We start from the raw sequence: 18,673 nt of genomic DNA on the forward strand, positions 1-18,673 counted from the left end.
GTTTTTTTGTAGTCAGAAACAGCCAAGGATCACAGTGCGACTATTTTAAACATTCAAAACTCCTGTTCACAGACTGTACACTTTCTACGGAACTTCATGACAAGTTTTAAGGTAAGTCTTTTTGTGATGGTGTTCTGTATATGCTGCCAGCAAGCAACTGATTTAGGTAATATCACTTTCTGGTAATTCTTTGAGCGGAAATCTACACATCAGTGTAATCAACACACTGACCCCTAAAAGTAGATTTGTGCCATTGATCTCAAGGAGTTAAAGGACAGCTGAATTAATAGCAAGTATTGCCCTGGTTTTCAAAACTGATATTGCGTGTATTAAGTATGCATCTCTGTCATTTTAACAAACATGTTAGTTTGCCTAGATAATTTAAAAATGTTCATTCTGCAGTAGGAAATAACAGGGAGTTTACTTCTTTACTGTGGTTTTTGGCCATTAGTCACCCTACTACAGAAAAAATGCTATAGATAGGTGGGGGCTTAAAAGCCTTAGTTACCATAAATATTTTTCTAATATGATACTGAAAGAGATTTCTGTACTTCCTTAATTTGTTATGCTTATATAATCCTATGTCAGGTAGAAATAATGCATCAGTTTCAAAATGGTTGTTTTTAACTTCCTGTATACATATTCCCTCTCTTTACAAAACATACACACACACACACACACACACACACACACACACACACACACACAGACTAATAATACCCGAGTAATTTAAAGAAGGTTTGAGTCATTTTTAAATACCATGGGATTAAATTGTACAAGCAAAATACAAATTCCTAAAGAAATCTGATAATTTTCGCTTATAGGCAGAGTTGGTAATGGTTATAAGAATAAAACACATTTATTTGTCAGGATTTCACACTGTTAACTGTAGCAACTCAGCCCATTAGGGAGGGTCAGGCAGACAGTGATCATGCTGGTAAGAAAAACAGTTGTATACGACTGTTTCAATGGGGAATAGAGTGATTGTGGGCTTTTCCAGATGTTGTGGGCTGTTTGATGGAATAGCACAGGGGTCACCGAATCATATAGACACAAGTTTTGTTGTTAGCGGGAAATCACTTTTTACCATTCTGAAAACAGTAACCCAGCTATCTCGTATACAGGAATTCTTGTTTGAGCAAATAAAAGCCTTATGCTGTGAAGATGGTGAAGTTGGGTGCTACACTGGGATATGAGCAAGTTGCATGAGGCTAGAGAAGGCAGGAATCTGGGACTTTGAACAGAGTGTGACTACACTCAGGACTGACTCACGACTTAATGGGCAGGATGTGCAGGCAGAAGGGTTAGGAATAAACTTCGGCACTGTTAGGACTAGTGTTCTCTGCAAGATCCTTATGACCTGGGCCAGGACTCAAAGTGGAAGTGCTGCTTAGCCAATGGCATCCTAGCATCACATGAGTGGGATCATTTAGAAGTGGGCACTGAGATGAAGGATGTATCCACGACAGTCTGATCTGGCAAAGATATTCAAATTTTCCCTCATGCTATACACAGAAATATATCACTGCCCCTGCTCCTTATTTAACTTATCCTGGATAACAAAGATCTAAGGAGGCATGCTGCAAAGAAGTGTACATTTACCTTCTGCAGAAGGAAGTATCAAAAGATACCTTAAGCTGCAAAGGGTTATGTTCTTGCTCTCTGAAGTCTGTAGAAACTATAGAGCATATGTTAATAAAGTGTGCCCTTTATGAGGAGGCAAGGAAAAATGCCTGTCACATCTACCTACACAAAATGACATATTGTTCTGATAAAGTTTGTTGTCAAAACTATTACAAGATAAGAAGGAGAATATTACTATAAATGGGTAGCAAAATTCTGTCTATTCATTATGAAAAGAAAAATGATCTGAATATGGTATCCCCTTAGATATTTTATTTGTTTAGTATTCTTATGCTGTGTTTGGTGTGTGTTTACTAAGTATAATGATATATAGAGGGATAGTGCTGGAATCACGGAAGAGATCTGTATTCTTATTTTGTTTGTTGTAGATATTATTTTTGGAGCCTTCTGCTAATACCCTGATCATTTCTTGGACTGGTTAGGTAGAGTCTTCTTCTTCTACTACTGTTTGTTCCTACGGTGTCTATTTGGGATTGCACAATCGAGTATGACACACAGCTAGAAAGGCTACAGTCCAAATTTTAAGAGCAATCCTTCAGCCTCCTCCAGAGTCTCAAATACATTTATTAGCCTGGAACAGGAGTAATGTGAGCCTGAAGGACGATAATAATAACAACAGCATATAAATGGATAAAGCACACTGATTCAATGGTCTCTGGCCCTTTCTAGCAAAAAAAAGATCCTTATGTAAACCTAGGTGGGCTCAAGCAGATGGAGAAGTGCCTTAATAAATGTGGCCTCCCATATAACATCCATATGATCAAAATTGGGATCAATTTAAAAGTGAACTCACCAAAGAATCAAAGATGTATCACTTACAGTCTGATCTACAAGATATTCAGATTTTCCCTCTATGCTATACACAGAAATATATTACTGCCCCTAAGTTCCTTATTTAACTTATCTGGATAATAACAAAGATCTAAGGAGAGCTTTTACCTAAAGAAGTGTATTTACCTTCTGCTGTTTTATAGTTGAATATCAAAAAGATACCTTACGCTGTAAAGGTTATGTTCTGCTCTCTGAAGTCTGTAGAAACTATAGAGCATATGTTAATAAAGTGTCCCCTTTATGAGGAGGCAAGGAAAAAATGCCTGTCACATCTACTACACAAAATGACATATTGTTCTGATAAAGTTTGTTGTCAAAAACTATTGCATAAGATAAGTTAGAAGGAGAATTACTACTAAATGGGTAGCAAAATTCTGTCTATTCATTATGAAAAAGAAAAAATGATCTGAATATGGTATCCCCCTTAGATATTTTTATTTTGTTTAGTATTCTTATGCTGTTTGGTGTGTTTACTAAGTATAATGATATATAGAGGGATAGTGCTGGAATACGGGAGAGAGATCTGTATTCTTGTTTTGTTTGTTTGTAGATATTTTGGAGTTTTTGTAATACATCTGGTCATTGACTGTAAATAAAGTCTTCTTCTTCTACTACTGTTGTTCCTCTGGGTTCCCCTCTTCAGCACATCTGCTCCAAAAATCATCAAAATGAAAAGTTCCTCTTCCAGAGCTGTTCATTTGTTGGGCAAGTGTGCCACAAATCCACTCCAAAGTGTGAAACAGTGGCTTAATAGGATGCAGAAGAATTTCAGTGCAGCCTTGGTTGCGATTTTGTCTCAGATCTGCTAGCAAAACACAAAGTGAGTCACTCCACTGGTGTGCAAACCTGCCCTCTTGAGCATTCAGCTTCCTTATTTGTGCAAACATTTATAGTTATTTATTGATTTAGATATTCATATCCCACATTTTTTATTCCTGTGGTGGCTCATAGTGGTTTACAATATTGTTCTCTTCTTCTCCATTATATCCTCACAACAGCCTGTGAAATAGGTTAGGCTCAGAGAGAACTACTGGTCAAAGATTATGCAGGGATCTTCTTCAGTCTTGCTGTTCACTGTGTGTGTGTGTGTGTATGTGTTAAGTGCTGCAAAATCATTTCTGACTTTATGGTGACTCTACAAATTAATGACTTCCAAAAAGTCCTATTGTTAACAGCATTTCTCAGGGCTTGCAAAGCGGGGTATGTGCTTCCTTGATTGAGTTCACTGTGTTGTTCACTTTGGAGCATGACAAATTTCCTTAAAATTAATTTTGAACTGGTTCCATTTACCTAATATTTCCAATATTATACAGGAAGTACTTGATGATATAAGTGATAAAAGATTATTTTTATGTTCTTATGAATTAATTTCTTCCAAAAATTCATCAATTTCTTATTTATTTGTTTTCCAGGAATCGTCAGTAAGAATGAACCTTGCCAAGCTTCATGTGGAATGCATATGGATACTTTTCAAAATGAATTGTTGGTAATGGGACAGGATTAATTATAAACTCAATAAATCCAAGCCACAGTTTCTTCTACAAAGACTACTGTGTTATTTCTAAGTACCAAATTGTCAAGAAATATCATAATTATAACCTGCAATTAAATGTTCAATCATGAAAAGAAGACAATGATGTTTACTAAGCAAGACTTTGCTATATTGGTTCTTGGAATCGGGACTTATATCGCTGACATTGGAATAGATGTTTGGGTAATAACAAACTATTTCAACAAGGGACTGTATCTCTGGTGTTCCTTAACATTGGCCGTAGTACTTCTTTCATCCTTTGTGACCCAGTTTTTCAGTTACGCTTGGTTTAAAGAAGATAACAATGAGAAGCTGAATTGGGTTTGGCTATTACATTTATTTCATGGTGGAATATTTACAAGGTAAGTACCAAATTTTTAATTTAAAACAAAAAGAAGACTTGTGACATCTTAAAGACTAACAGATTTGTTGAAGCATTAAGTCATCCCACTAGAATTTGTAACACAGAATAGGATGTATCATAGTGCAGCAAAAGACTTTTAATGAGGTGGTTATAATTATTCAGCATCAAAAGGGATCTTAAAGACTAACAGATTTGTTGAAACATGAAGTTATCCTACTACAATTTGCAAAACAGAATAGAACGTATTAAGGGGCACTAATAGATTTTAATGTATACCATGCTTGGCTTCCAGGGTCTTATAGTGTGGAGACCTTGCTGCAGACATGGTCTCCTGATCTTCTGCAAATTTGTTGATCATACCACTACTTTCAACAGAACACTGGTTGTACCTTACTTTTGTCTTTTATTTCAGTGTAAACATTCCACATAGTTGTGTAATGCATTATAAGTATATTTTCTTCAGCTAACAGGGCCTAACTCCCAAATACTCTGAATGAAGGCTCTTGCTATTTAGGAATCTGATGTCCTGGCCAAGATTCCCCACCAGGGATTGTCCCAGTCCTCACGGCTCACAATGCTATCCTTACACTCGTTTCTGGGCCAAACATCTGTGCACTTCTTACATGTCTGGAATGTGACTTTTCTTGGGTTTTGGTCTGTTAGAAACCCAACATTCCTTTGTATTGGACTCTCAGGCTCCAAGAATGTCTAGTCAGCATCTTCACATTGCCTGCCATTGTGGGTTGGTTGAAGCTATCACATGCTGTCTAACAGCGGCATAGCCAGGTTTTAAAGTTAGGGGGAGCAAGAGAGCACATTAAAAAGGCACCATGACACATACCAAACAATTTTAAATGGAAGTGGGGGCAGGTCGGTTCTGTGGTTGGTGCATCGGGCTGGGGATGTGGCAGGGTGGACAAGCAGTTCTGGGCTGAGGAAGGTGGTGGTGGTTGCATGAAAACTAGTCAGACTGACAACTCAACGTTTCTTGGGAGTTGAGGAGCATTTGAATGATTGGAGAAGCAAGAATTAGGCTAGGCTTGGCAGAAACCATTTGTCAGTATAAGGGCTTTTGTGAATACAATCAAACACAGGAAAGCTGCCCTGACAAGCCTTTAAAATTCAAGGGTGTTTTCAAAGGATGTGTTTACATAGAGAGGTCCAGATGAAGCAGTTAAATGTAAGATCGGGTGATGCTTTACAGCAGCTTTTAACTGAGCTGTTGATATGATGCCAACATTGTCAGACACAAGAGTGCTCCTAACTAATAATCGAATGAAGATATTCTTAGGCATGCAACATAATATATACAATTGTGTCTGGGTTGTGGAGTTGACCTTGTATATTTCACTGTTTGGAATCTTCTCAGCTAAGTCTAGGGACATTCCAGTTTGGTCTGTTAGGAATTTATCCGTATTTGTTGGTTCTTGGAGGAGGACAACCAGAACACGTCAGATAAAAAGTTACAAATGTCCTTATATCTTGAATGGTGCTAGATAAACGGGGCGAAATAGAAATGTCTAGATGCTCTACTAATGCATAATTCATGCTGATTTAGGTGAGTACCCCAAATCAAAGAATCGAGGCCTAGCAGGATCCAATTCCCCAGTCAGTGAAGTTAATTCTGTAGCTTGGGCAGATGAATTGGCTCTAGTTTTTGTCATAAAGAGGGAGAGATCAATTTGGAGGTTGTGAATGCTAGCTGCTAGCTGTGGAGGCTGGGAATACTAAAGTCATTTGCAATTAGCATATTTGTTATACTAAGAAGACAACAATAACAAGAGCCCTACACAATCACTGTTTTTGTTTTTTTGCATTCCCTCAGAATGAAAAAGATGTGGACAAGTGATGACAGCTAAATCATTACTAAGGAAACTGCATAGGCAATATCATATAACACAAGCAGGGAACGGAAAAGAATTGTAGGAAGGATTTCCCCTTCCCCGATATAGAAATTCTGCTTCATCTGTCTAAATCCCCCCCTCCAAAATTTCATGAGCTTCAAGTGGCTTGACTAGGGAAATTTCCCTTCTATGATTTTTAAAAATTGGATTGACATACAACAGCTCTCAATATTTCTTGGAGCATATTTAGTCTTCATCAGGCTGTTTTGTTAACAGGCTGTCTTTTCTATGTGATCAGTTCTCACCTTTTGCAGTGTAACTGGGAAGCTCACCAAGTATATAGAGATTTCTTTACTTGCCTGAGGTGACCTGGTTTTGCTGCTCTTGTGATTGTTGTGAGGGTAGCAATTTGACTATTAAAATATAGTGATGTTACTATTATACATTGTCAAGAATCAGATTCCCTATATGTCCTGATTAAATTGTTTGGGTATTTGTACAATTATTTTTCTTCAAAATATGGAATTGAAATCTTTAAAATAATATAATTTTGATAGAATGAATGACAGTTGATTCTTTTGAATTGGGGTGTTTGAGAAGAATTTCACCGATACTATGGACTGCCTAAAAAACAAATAAGCCTGAACTCTCCCTAAAAGATGAAATGACTGAACTGAGGCTATTGTACTTTGGTTACATTCTGAGAAGACAAGAGTCACTGGAAAAGACAATAATGCTTGGAAAAATTGAAGACAGCAAGGAAAGAGGAAGGCCTGCCATGAAATAGATTGATTCAATCATGGAAGCTGCAGGCCAAATCCCCACAGGGAAAATATCCTGGGATTCTCATCTTAAAAATCCCGGTTTGTGGAAGTTCTTCCCATGGCTCCAGCCCTAAATCATGTCTGTTCTGGCCGTGCCCCTTGCTATCCCCCCCTCATCCTGGGATTTTCAAAAATTGCCAGAAAGGTGGATCTTTTTGAGAATCCCGGACTGAGCCCAGTATCATGGGGAGCAAGCCCAGTATCCTGGTTTATTTTTCCCGCCCTGACTGGTCCTTCAAGCTGAAAAACCACAGCCAATCAAAGGGCAGTGGACTGGATATGCTTAGAACGCATGACTCCGGGCAAGCTAGGACTCTCTTCCTCAAGCAGAGGGAGGGGACACTTGTTCATGTTCCCACCCCAAAACAACAGCCAAAACAAGAGAGCCGCAGGGCAGATCATGGGCTCGTGGAAAGGGAAGTGGCGGTTTTGATCCTGGCATTATCTCGACCCCTCCACAGACACAGGCGGGAGAGACCAGGATTAAGAGGTATGGGATTTTATGGAACCGGGGGAAACCAGGCATATTTTCAATGTGGGGAATCAGCCACAGACATCAATTTGCAAGGCCTGAGGAAGGCTGTTAATGGTAGAACATTTGTTTGGACACCAGAGATTGCATTTATTTATTTATTTATTTTAAAAAATGTGCATACTGCCTGTTCAGAACTTGTTTGAGGCAGTTTACTGCCAAAACAATAAAACAAGATCAACAAGCCAAGTTTAGCAAATTAAACAATAAAAACAGGTCAGGGTGTAGAAAAGTTCAAAGTCTGCTATCATCAGGTCCTCATTAACAGTCAGTTTCCTACTCTACGTTCTTCGTTATACCTCAGACGGGTTTAAGACAAGCCCTTGGTGGTCAAATTGAGAGTTTATAAAGTCAGATTGGGACCCTGAACGGAACAGCCCAGATCTGCTCTGAGGAAGCCACAGTGGTGGAGATGGAAACTTAGAATGAATTAAAAGCATGTACTGGTAGGACAGAGGAAGAAGTCAACTGCTTCAATTAACTGACTGAAGGACAAACACCTAAATATTATGTGCAATATTTTTCCTGTTTATTTTTTTTATAAATTTATCCCCAAAGTACATTGATCAAACTTCTTTTCAAAATTAATATATTTAAATGAGTGTTACTACAAAGCCAATGATGAAGTTTTGTTTAAATACAAGTGACTGTCAAGAAGTGAAAGCAAAATGCAACACAATAATTTCTGGCTAGGTAAATGCTCACTGATATCCAGTTAACACCTTGCTCTGTGCCTATCCTTGTCTGAAGTCCAAAGGTCATTTCACATTTGATCAAGATTTCCAGCTGTGAGCTTGGGAGGTTCTCTGTCCCACAGCAGATTTATTCCAACACAGGCCCTTTCTTCACAAGTTGTTTACAATTAATCTTTTTGCCGACTGCTTTTCCCCCCCTTTGAAATCTGCACATATTTTCCTCCATTTGGTTCTGGAAATTGTTTCCCTTCATTTTTCTCCATTGTTTTTCCAAGCACTTTTACAGTGTTTTTTCCCTATCTGTTTTTAAGCCAGCTTCTCCCAAGTATACAATCATGTTGAAATAGTCTTTATTTCTCTGTCCCATCAAACACCTAGCCCTTAACCACACTCCCATGTAGTTGCCCAAGATCCCATTTTTTCCTCCCCCTTCTTTTCCATTTTCAAAGGAATTTTAATTTTTTAATTTTTTTCTCTGTCATATTGAAATAGTGGTGTAATGTTGAGGCAGATACAAAGAAGCATGGTTGATTGGATCAGCTTTGTCAATTTCATATGAACTAGCAATATAATATCAAGGTAAAGATGCACTGTGTCAGGAGCAAGTGAAATTGACAAGGACTGCTGCTGTAACCATGGTACGATACTGCCACTCTAATTGGGCCAAAAATGTGTGAGTGTGGGGAGTTTGGGCTACATGTTTCTGTTCCTTCAGGTAGTGGCACCTGCTCCAGCAGGGGGGGTTTTTTTGCTTCCATGTGTGTGGATACTTCTCAGTGGTAGATGTGGATACTGAGACATTTTTTTGATTTTGATTTTTTTGGTTCAATGTAACTGCACAGTAACGCTAGAACACCTACCCAAAAGACAAAAAGGGGGAAGGTTGTTCTTCTGTGTCATGGATTACATCCCATCACCATTAGAAATAATATGTTTTCAGCAGTGGTGTGTGGAATAAATGAAATTGAAGAGATGAAGGGAAATGAGGTGTGTGGAATGATTTCACAGAAAATGTTTCCAAGACACAAGTTTGACTAACTGGAAAAATCGGTGGTAAGCAGTGCATGTGAAAAAGCTACAATTTAGAAAGCTGCAGAATTGGGATGGATGTTTGCATCTGCATGGGATATTGTCATTCTGAAAGATAAATACGTGTCAGCATTAACACAAAGAAGCCACTTTGGAGAAAATTTTTCTTGTTTTTAGGTATTACATTCAAAGCCAATAAGAAGCTGCTATATTTTCTGTGTTGCAGGAATTATCAAAGGAACAGGGATCAGGTTACAGATTTTTAGTTTGCTACTTTGCAGCTGTTGCTGCTTCTTCAAGGGCTGCATCAAGTGATTTCTATGAAAGAAAGAAAAATAAGTTAATGGAAAATGGCATCACCATCAGATGTGTGATGGGTTACCCCAAGCACTCGCATCACTTAATCCAAGAACTGCACCATAATTTCCTTGTAATGTCTCAGAGGATGCTGGGACATAATTTTTGAATTATGTTCCTTTATCAGACTTTCAGTTTGCCTGTACTGATGGGCTGTGCTGGTAAAGAGTTTTGTGTATATAAAAAAAATTATTCGGCGTCGGGGGGCGCAGGGGATCGCTGGGGGAGCGGCGGTTGGTGCTGGTGGCGGCAGCCTAGGCGTGCAGGGAGGCCAAGTTTTGTGTATAGAAAGATGCCAAAAGAGACACAGACTGGCAAGTTAGACCTCTACTTATTCCCATTATTTTAGCAGAACAATATTGTCCATAAATTATATCCACTAGGCAATGAGAGGGACATTTATGACCTGTCATAATTCAGATTCTGAATTTTAAAATTTCTGATCCTTCCCCCAACTTTTAGTAGGTAATTAGTAGGTAATTATTTGTTTTAGTAACTGATGTTCATATTGACTTCATATTATTTTCAGTTCTAGCACTTTTAAGATGGGTTACGTGAATAATTTAGTGAGGTTTGATTAAACAAACAACATAGTTGTCAGAATTTTGAATCGATCATGCTGAACGTATGTAGAATTTCCATCCAGAGCTTATTTATCCTCAGTGTAATTATCAGATGTATAAAAATAGTTTAATAGTACTCAAATCAGTTGCTGAGAATATTTTCAGTAGAAAAAGTTATTTTCAGTATTTCTCTGAAACCATGTCAGTTGAATCAAAAGCATGGAGGCCAACGTCATCCTTCCACATAAACCTACCCTAGAGTAACTGTAGGAGTCTTCTGTAAAACTAGTTGGCGCCCACCACAAAGCTGTCATCATGTAAACCTCAAAACATTATTCAGACATTCCCACAGAAGGATTTTGTATTTGTTTGGATGGGCCACTGTAAGCAGAAATAACAAACTGAAGAAGGGAGAGGGCCTTGTCATCTTGAGAAAGAGCAGGAAGTCGAGGTTTACAAAGTGGCCTTTCTTCTATGTCTGTTTGCATTTTCTTATTTGTGAAACATTTCACATGAATGAAGTGAACACATTCATCTTTCTACTTCTTCAAAAACTTTTCTTGCTCCTGTTTGTTAAACAGCCTGTTTATCAGCTAATTTAATGTTGTTGAATCCAGTAAAGCTGCTCCAATTTACAGGTTTGGCAAAGGCGTATGAAGGCATGTCATTCCAGCTCTGCCAAAGGATGCATGATATGTTTTGATAGTGAGAATAAAATCTATGACTCCCAAAAGAAATAGAAATATTTCAGGCAGAAAGAGTTTGTCAGAAGGCAATTCATTAGTCATGAAATATATTATTATTTTAAATTAGACTTAAAGACTCATTACTTAAAGAGAGGAGAGAATGCTGTTAAAGCGATTAGCAAGCATTTCTATTCTAGAGTATTATTTCTTAATGGCACATGATGTATCTCAGGAAATTCACATCTTGAGAATTGATGTCCCAAGGAGTTTGTATTTCTGGAGTTACCATTGATAACTACAGCAGATGAAACTTCACAAATACAGAGGTAATTTCTCTCTTCCAACAACTGAAAACTTTACCTGAGCAGAAGGATTTACATTACTGGATTTTAGCCATATTACATATGGAAAATAGAGTGTAATGTAGCATCTAAAAGCAGTGCTAGAAACCAAGACTTTGTGATTTTAGAGCTTTACATGGTAGAAGAAACATTGGCCGTTTCCGCACGGGCAATGAATGGCGGCCTGGAGACGGTAAAAACGCCGTCTCCAGGCCGCCATTCGCACAGGGGGCACAGCTGCGCCGCCCTCAAAGCCGCCGCCTCAGCCGTCAGCGGACCAGCAAGTTTCCCCAGAGCCGCTTTGAAGAGCATCTTTTGGGGAAACTTGCCGCCTCGAAGCCTCTGCCAAAGCGAAGCGGCAGCGGCTACGACGATGCCTCCCCCACCCGGCATCTCTCTGGCCTTGTCCCTGGAGCCTCGGGCGACGTGCGCTGGAGGCCCGGGGATATCTGAGCTCGGGTCGGGATCGGGCCGGCGCTCCGCGGCGCTGGCTGCCCGGCTGTTTCCAGGACCGTCCGTGCGGACGGTCCTAGCGTCGTCGGGTCGGCGTCATAAACGCTGACCCGGCCGCTTCCGCCTTCGTGCGGAAACGGCCTTTGTTCCAAATGGAATTCTATCAACAGCTCCTCAAGTAGTCAATCAAAAATGCCCCTACCTAATTTTATATGCCAAGCTTTAAATAATGAAGTTTTTGTTGTTAAAACATTAAAATAAGTTTAGGCTTGTATTGGATATGTTTCAATTTTCCCTCCAAATCATGCTAACACCCCCCAACTCAGTTCCCCCTGCCCTGTCATAGCTTCAGAATTTCTGGAAACTTGAGATCTCTAGCAGGATAAAAACAAACATGATACTTAAATGATACCAACAAGAATTCCCGAGGAGACTTTCCAGATAAGAGTTTTCCATAATTTGGGTGCAACTACAGATAAAGTTTGCTTTGGTAGGCAATGGCCTTGTGTGCACTTGTGGTCTGAAGGTTGCCTGGGAATGAAAAGGAAGTGGTGGGTGGACAAAATGGCGGATTGGATTGGCATGACTGGGAACACCTCGAAGCAGAGGACTTCCCTTTGGAAAACTGCAGGAAAATCCCACTTCAAAGCTGTGCCGAAAGTAGTGAGTGCACAATAGCCCAATCAGATCTTGACCTCCATAAAGTATCTTATGGCAGAAGATTATTCTTTTGATACTGTGGTTCCTCACCATCTAGCTGTTTAAATGTGAAAGCATTTAATTGTGCTTGGAAACAAACTGGCTGCAAGTGCAAATCCTTAAATACTGGAGAAAGGGATCAAATCTACTGGTACCAGTTAATTGCCTGGCCTCCCTAATCATATTCAATTGATGATTATTGATACTTTTCAAAGGATATTTCTCATCAATCCAATCTTAAAAGAGCATGCTTTAAGTGCTCTATATCATTAGACACCTCAGAAGTCCCTCAGCTGTGATTTTTTCCCTTAATATACAATTGTGATATAAAAAGGGGGACAATATACTGGAACAGGGGTCTCCATAGTGGCTGATATCAGCCCCTGGAGGTTGATGGGACTATCCAAGGTGTCAATGAATGCCTAGGAGTCAAAAGGGGGTCACTAAACTTTTGGGGTCAAAGAAATAAGAAATAAAAATGCATAAAATGATACAATAAATTTAAATTACAGCTTATTGATGCATGGCTGGTATGTAGTCACAACTGGAAGTTACACATTGTTCTACAAATAAAAAATATTATGGATAATATTTATTTATTTTATATGGGGGAATCAAGGATTCTATGAATGGTCTAAAAAGTTTGGGGGTTTCTGTGCTAGGATATGGGAAAAGAGGAGATATGTATATATATGCCATGCCCCCAGAGATACCCTCACTATTTTCCTTATTTAAGCCTCAGTTGTACCCTTACAATGAGTTTAGTTGCTTTTTGTATAGCATTCTGTGGGAGGGAACCTTAGTTAGACCCTGGCCCTTTAAGAGGCCCTCTATGGGCAAAAGCACTATAGCATACTTATTAGTTACCAGTTCCTGTTTTACAGTTTAGGTGTCTGGAGAAGCCTAGAGACAGTAGTATCTCAGACGTATAAAGTGTCCATGTGTCGCAAAAGATCCGTGATATTTTAAGTAATCCAGTTTCAACAGAATTGCGAGGAAATAGAGTCCAAGTAGAGGACACCGGGAGATCTCAGAAGCAGTACAAGTAGCTTGAACTTCCTTAGAAGCAGTTAAGGAAAGAGTTGGTATGTGTGTGTATATATATTCCCACCAGTTCCGGTGTGTTGGTATGTGTGTGTGTATAGAATTGGTATGGTGTGTATATAACCCACCCTGGGATGCATTTGAAGGGTGGGATATAAATCAACTAACTAACTAAATTTAAACAAAATGTGTCATCATGTCTTTTTCCATTGTAGGTATTGGTTTACACTGAAAGATGGCTACCAAGCTGCATTTAAACAAATCAGCTCAGAGAATCAGTTGATAGATGACTTCTCCAGCATCACTCATGAAACAGCTATTCATAAAATTCATAAAACAGCTATTGATGGAATGGCTGATATAAGTATGCTCCGGCTATTTAAGACATTCCTGGAAAGCACACCCCAACTTATTCTTCAGATCTACATCCTGATGTCAACTAGCAATTCTAGTATCAGTCAATGTAAGTCTGCTTTATTGCTGCTTTATTGCTAATGTACAGATTTTCAATCAAAGAACTCACACTATATGAAGTTTTTAGAAGTGCAGTTAGATTGCAGTATGTTGTTGTTTGACTACTATACAAACAAATGAGCTCACCTTTATAATCCCAATGTCCAAGGGATAGATATAATGTAATCATATAGAAAGTAGAAGATATACTGGATGGATATTCAAAGTTCTGTCAAACTAGATGAAATACTAATAAGTCCAAGATCAATTTTTTTACAAATTAGAAGCAGTCAAAGTAGCTTATGATGAATAAAAATATCTGGCTCAGTACAGCTGAGATTTTCTGCATATTAAGTTGGTACTCTGACCCTATGATTCTTCTCTCAGACCAGTGTAGGTGTATCAGATCCCAGAGGCATCAATGATGGAGGGAAATATTTAACCCTTTTCAATCCACCATTAATGCCATTGTAAGAACTGTCTCCAACTGCTAGTTGTTCCAAAGTTGAAAACAAATATATAACCTTTGGGGCAGAGATAGTGGCCTCAATCTCACCAGCAGGTTGCTGACACCTTGTATTGGATGGACTGTTATGGGCACAAGGACTAAGGAAGAGCAGCTTTATTGAGTATATATACAGTGGGGGGATTCAGCAGTTTCGCACCACTTCAGCTGAACTGGTTGTTAAAATGGTGCTTGTAAACAACCAGTTGTTAGATTATTTGAATCCCACCACCGGAACTGGTTGTTAAATTATTTGAATCCCACCACTGTATATATATATTAGCAGAGTAGAACAGAAGAGACAGATTCTCAGTTGCTTTTTATAAATGAATTTACTAACTATTAGGGAGAGTTACATGGAAATAAAATAAGAAATCCTTTCTTTCCTGTTACACATCTACATTACTGTATGTTTGGTTAGATCTTGCTACCTATCTGCTGTCTCACATGATGTTGTCTACATGTCTCCTCTCTGGTGTCGTGTCTGCTCAAAAAAAGAAACAGAGTTAACTTTATAATTTGAGATGTATGTGCTCACTAATATGCAAGCAATGGCTGACTGACTGACCAATAGCTAATCAATAGATCAGGTCATAAACAGTGACTTCAGCAACTTGTTTACAAACAAAAAGTTAACCCTTTTATAACTGAATTGTGACAGACACTTGCAAAATTCCAACAAGCTTTCAGATTAAGGAGAATGAATACCATGTCTCATCTATGAGAGTACATTGGGAGAGTCTCATAAATGAATAGCTGAACACTGCTTTTTTGATGTGTCACTGAATATTGTGTCTTTTGAATCATATAACTCCTTAATTCACTCTCCTGAAAACAGGTAGATAACATGAACCCCAAACTAGCTCCAGAATCCTGTTTCAAATGGCAGTGTGAAAATGTCAGGCAAATGTTCCATAACATACACCCACACAACTGGGATTACAAAACAAAGCTCCCAGATTTAGAGGCACGTTTATCAGACAGCCTTGAGGGCTGTATGCCATTTATTAGAAATCAAACACTGTTCATATAGTTGCAGGAATCAGGGATGGTAAAATGTCAGGGTTAATTTGTCTCAGACCTAGGCCTTACTTTGAATGCATTCTGGAAATGATAAACAAGTTATGCGGATAGAACTGTTCACTGCCACCACCGTGTGCACAGTTCTTTCTTACAGAAGAGAAAGGGTATGGATCCCAACTTCTCTTCTTCCTTCCAAGTGAGTTACCACTTGTTTATAATTTGGGATCCTGTTAGCCCTGCCAACTTCCAGGTGTGGCCTGAAGATCTGGAATTAGAACTGATCTCCAGACTGATCTTGCAACCTGAAGTTTTTCCGTGAAGGGTCCTGACAACTTTTTTTCTCCTAAAATAATTTCATTTGGATCCCCTAAACTAGCGATTTTTTTCTCCAAGATGTTGTCACCCCATTTTCCCTTCCCTGTGCAGAGAAAGGAAGCATTTCATTTTTATGCCTGACTTATAAGTTCTTACTTTCATTTTCTTCCTCCTGAATGATTCTCCCTGCCACCCACCATTTGCTGACATTCCCATGGGACATTTTCTCAGCTGGTATCATGGCTGCCTACCTTTACAGTGATTAAAGTACATGAACGAACTCAGTTTTTCCTGCCAATTACAGCAATGTGTCATTTCCCTGTATTTTTAGATTTTTGTATTTTTGAAGTTACAGAGATTTGACATGAGAATCCATTCTCATATCAATTCTTTGTAGCTTTAAAAATACCTGAATGAAAATTAAAAAAACAAACAGGGAAATGACCTGTTGCTGTAATCGGCAGGAAAAACTGAGTTCGTTCATGTACTTTAATCACTGACAAGGCAGACAGCTGCAGTGCCAGCTGCAGAAACATCTTAGGGGAACTTCAGCAAATGGCAGGTGGCATGGAGGATTCAAGAGGCAGAAAATAGCTGGCAGAGAAAAAACCCACTGTCTCCTCTGATGCTTTATTTTTCGTGCTGCCTGGACAAGAAATGAGGAGACGTTTCTTTTTAAAGTTGTCTTATTATGGTTGTGTGGAATAGACCATACACATATTGTGAAAGAACTCACAGTGCCTAAATGCAGGAAGGGCTTATATTATGGGTGAAATTGTAGGGGAGGGAGAAAGATGGAGTGCTAGGAATACAGGAAAGTGGGAGGCTAAAGAGAGGGATTATAACCAGGCTCAGAATAAAGGCTCAGAATAAAGGACTTTAAGGATTTGTGCATTGCAAAGACATGGGACTGAAAAAATGGGACGCCAAGAAGAAAGTTGCACTATTAGGAGGCAAAGGATGTTAGGGACTATGGAAAATAGGTTTACCATGACTGAAGCTGAAATCTGGCCAGGTTGTTGTTCCTTTCCAAACTGCACAGAAAAGGAATCCCAGAAATGCCGTCTATGTGAAACTTTTGTGAACAATATTTTAAAATGTGCATCTCTTTTTCTGATGTAACTTTTAATTTATTTTTTTAGATACCTCCATTGTTGTGTCTTTCATCAGTGTTACCTGTTCAACTGTGGACTACCAAATAGCTTTACGAAAATCTTTACCTGATAAAAATAAATTTGCTCGGCTAACTTCTAAAATAACATATCTTTTGTATAAATTGTTGACTTTAATATCTTGGATACTGTGCATTGCCCTAGTCATGGTACTGAGCACCACCATTGCTTGTGTTCTAGTTGTGCTGTTTTGGCTTGGAGGTTTTTGTTGGACGATGAATCAACACACTGAATTTTGTAAATCTGCTGCAGCAGAAAATATATATCGGATTATGGTGGGAATCATTCTTATTTTTACCTTTTTCAATATAAAGGGAGAAAAAACAAGAGTCCCCCTTTCTGTTTATTATATCATTCGTGCTCTTACAACTTTAGCTATAGTATGTACTTGTATATTTTGGAAAATAAATCTATTTGTGATCACAACAGTTGCTGTCACTTTAGTATCAGGCATTTGTTTTCTTCTTGTATATTATAGATTTTTTCATCCTAATAATCAATGTGCACAAGATGAAGTTGATGGACCAGAGCCTGAAAGAGGAAAAATGTGTAGAATAAGCAAATTCATAATGTAATAAACTGAATAAACTTATTTATAAAGCTGTCTTTCTCTCTATGTTCCTTTTTGGCAGTAGAATTCATAGTTAGACTTTTGATTTCCTTTGTCCTTATGCCTGACTTTATGATGCTTAGTTTGAGCTGCATATCCATAAACAGCCTTAATTTGCATATTGTCTATATTAAATATGCAAACTGAATACTAAAATTAACACATTATTGTCAATGGCGACTAAAGACTTGCAGGTGTGATTTGTTGTTTGCCATTCAGGTAGGAGCAGTAGTTCAAATCATTTTTCATCTGCTCCATCTAGAAAAAATGTAGTTCTTTAAACTTCCTACATTCCACAATAATTCATGTTTTTTCATTACTGACTCTTGATTATAGGACCAAGTTCTGCATAGGGCTGAAACTGAGTAAAATGTTTCCCTCACAATGTACAGTGATATTTAAAACTAGAGAGACAAATGTTTTATTGATGTGGCAGAAGATTCCTGTGTGATCCTGAAAGCATATGAAAAGGTGTGTGTGACTTTGCTCAATTTTCCTGTATCCTGCAGAAAGGTTACTTCTGCTTGTACATCTTGATTTTGCCACAGGAGGGCTCCTTTGTACAAATGAGTAAGGCAGACTTACAGGGTAATGTAAAGCTGGCATTTTCTGTAAACACTGGCTGGAAAAAATAACCCCAAGGCTGCAATTTTACCTCGTTCAGGTGTGCTGAAACCCATTATCTTCAACTGGTCTCCATAAAAATAAGCAGAAAGTGCTATATTAGGACCCAAGTGTCTGAAGTCACAACATTTTCAAAATCCCCATATTCTTGATAAAACTGGTCACCCCAGAAATAAAATGATAAAACATTCTAGGATTTCATTCTGTTGCATAAGCACAAACACTTCCTCCTCCTCTTCTGGATAGCTCTTAAAATTCAGCTGCCAGTCAGCCTGTGGATTGTGCTTGACCTTGTCATTTTAATCTAACTGCAAATTGAAAGCAAATGTTATTTCCCCCCCACCCTCCAGTATGGCCATGACATCTTGCAACAAGTATTTTAATAAGTTAAATGAAAGATAATAAACAATTTCTTCCTGTTTTGACTACTGTCAGTGCTGTGGATGAGGGACAGGATTTCACCCAATTATTTTAATTGCTGTGCCGGTCTCAGCGATGACATCTGGTGGCACTGGTGAGCTTACCTGATGTACC

The 18,673-nt window shown here is 38.6% G+C and overlaps 1 protein-coding gene and 1 long non-coding RNA gene across 2 annotated transcripts in view; one reads left to right on the forward strand and one right to left on the reverse strand.

Moving 5' to 3' along the window:
* Nucleotides 1-17,503, forward strand: XKR9 (XK related 9). The gene is made up of 4 exons (XM_048508271.1): nucleotides 1-111; nucleotides 3,888-4,368; nucleotides 13,653-13,900; nucleotides 16,876-17,503. The coding sequence occupies exons 2-4, from the start codon at nucleotides 4,085-4,087 to the stop codon at nucleotides 17,478-17,480; spliced, it is 1,137 nt and encodes a 378-aa protein (XP_048364228.1). The 5' UTR covers nucleotides 1-111; nucleotides 3,888-4,084; the 3' UTR covers nucleotides 17,481-17,503.
* The window catches only part of LOC125439256, a 25,162-nt gene continuing 9,582 nt past the window's right edge, over nucleotides 3,094-18,673 (reverse strand). The window contains exon 3 of the long non-coding RNA XR_007245509.1: nucleotides 3,094-3,277. This is a non-coding gene — a long non-coding RNA (uncharacterized LOC125439256). The remainder of the gene's footprint in view (nucleotides 3,278-18,673) is intronic.

The sequence above is a fragment of the Sphaerodactylus townsendi genome, linkage group LG09 (genome assembly GCF_021028975.2).
Source record: "Sphaerodactylus townsendi isolate TG3544 linkage group LG09, MPM_Stown_v2.3, whole genome shotgun sequence".
Taxonomy (NCBI): domain Eukaryota; kingdom Metazoa; phylum Chordata; class Lepidosauria; order Squamata; family Sphaerodactylidae; genus Sphaerodactylus; species Sphaerodactylus townsendi.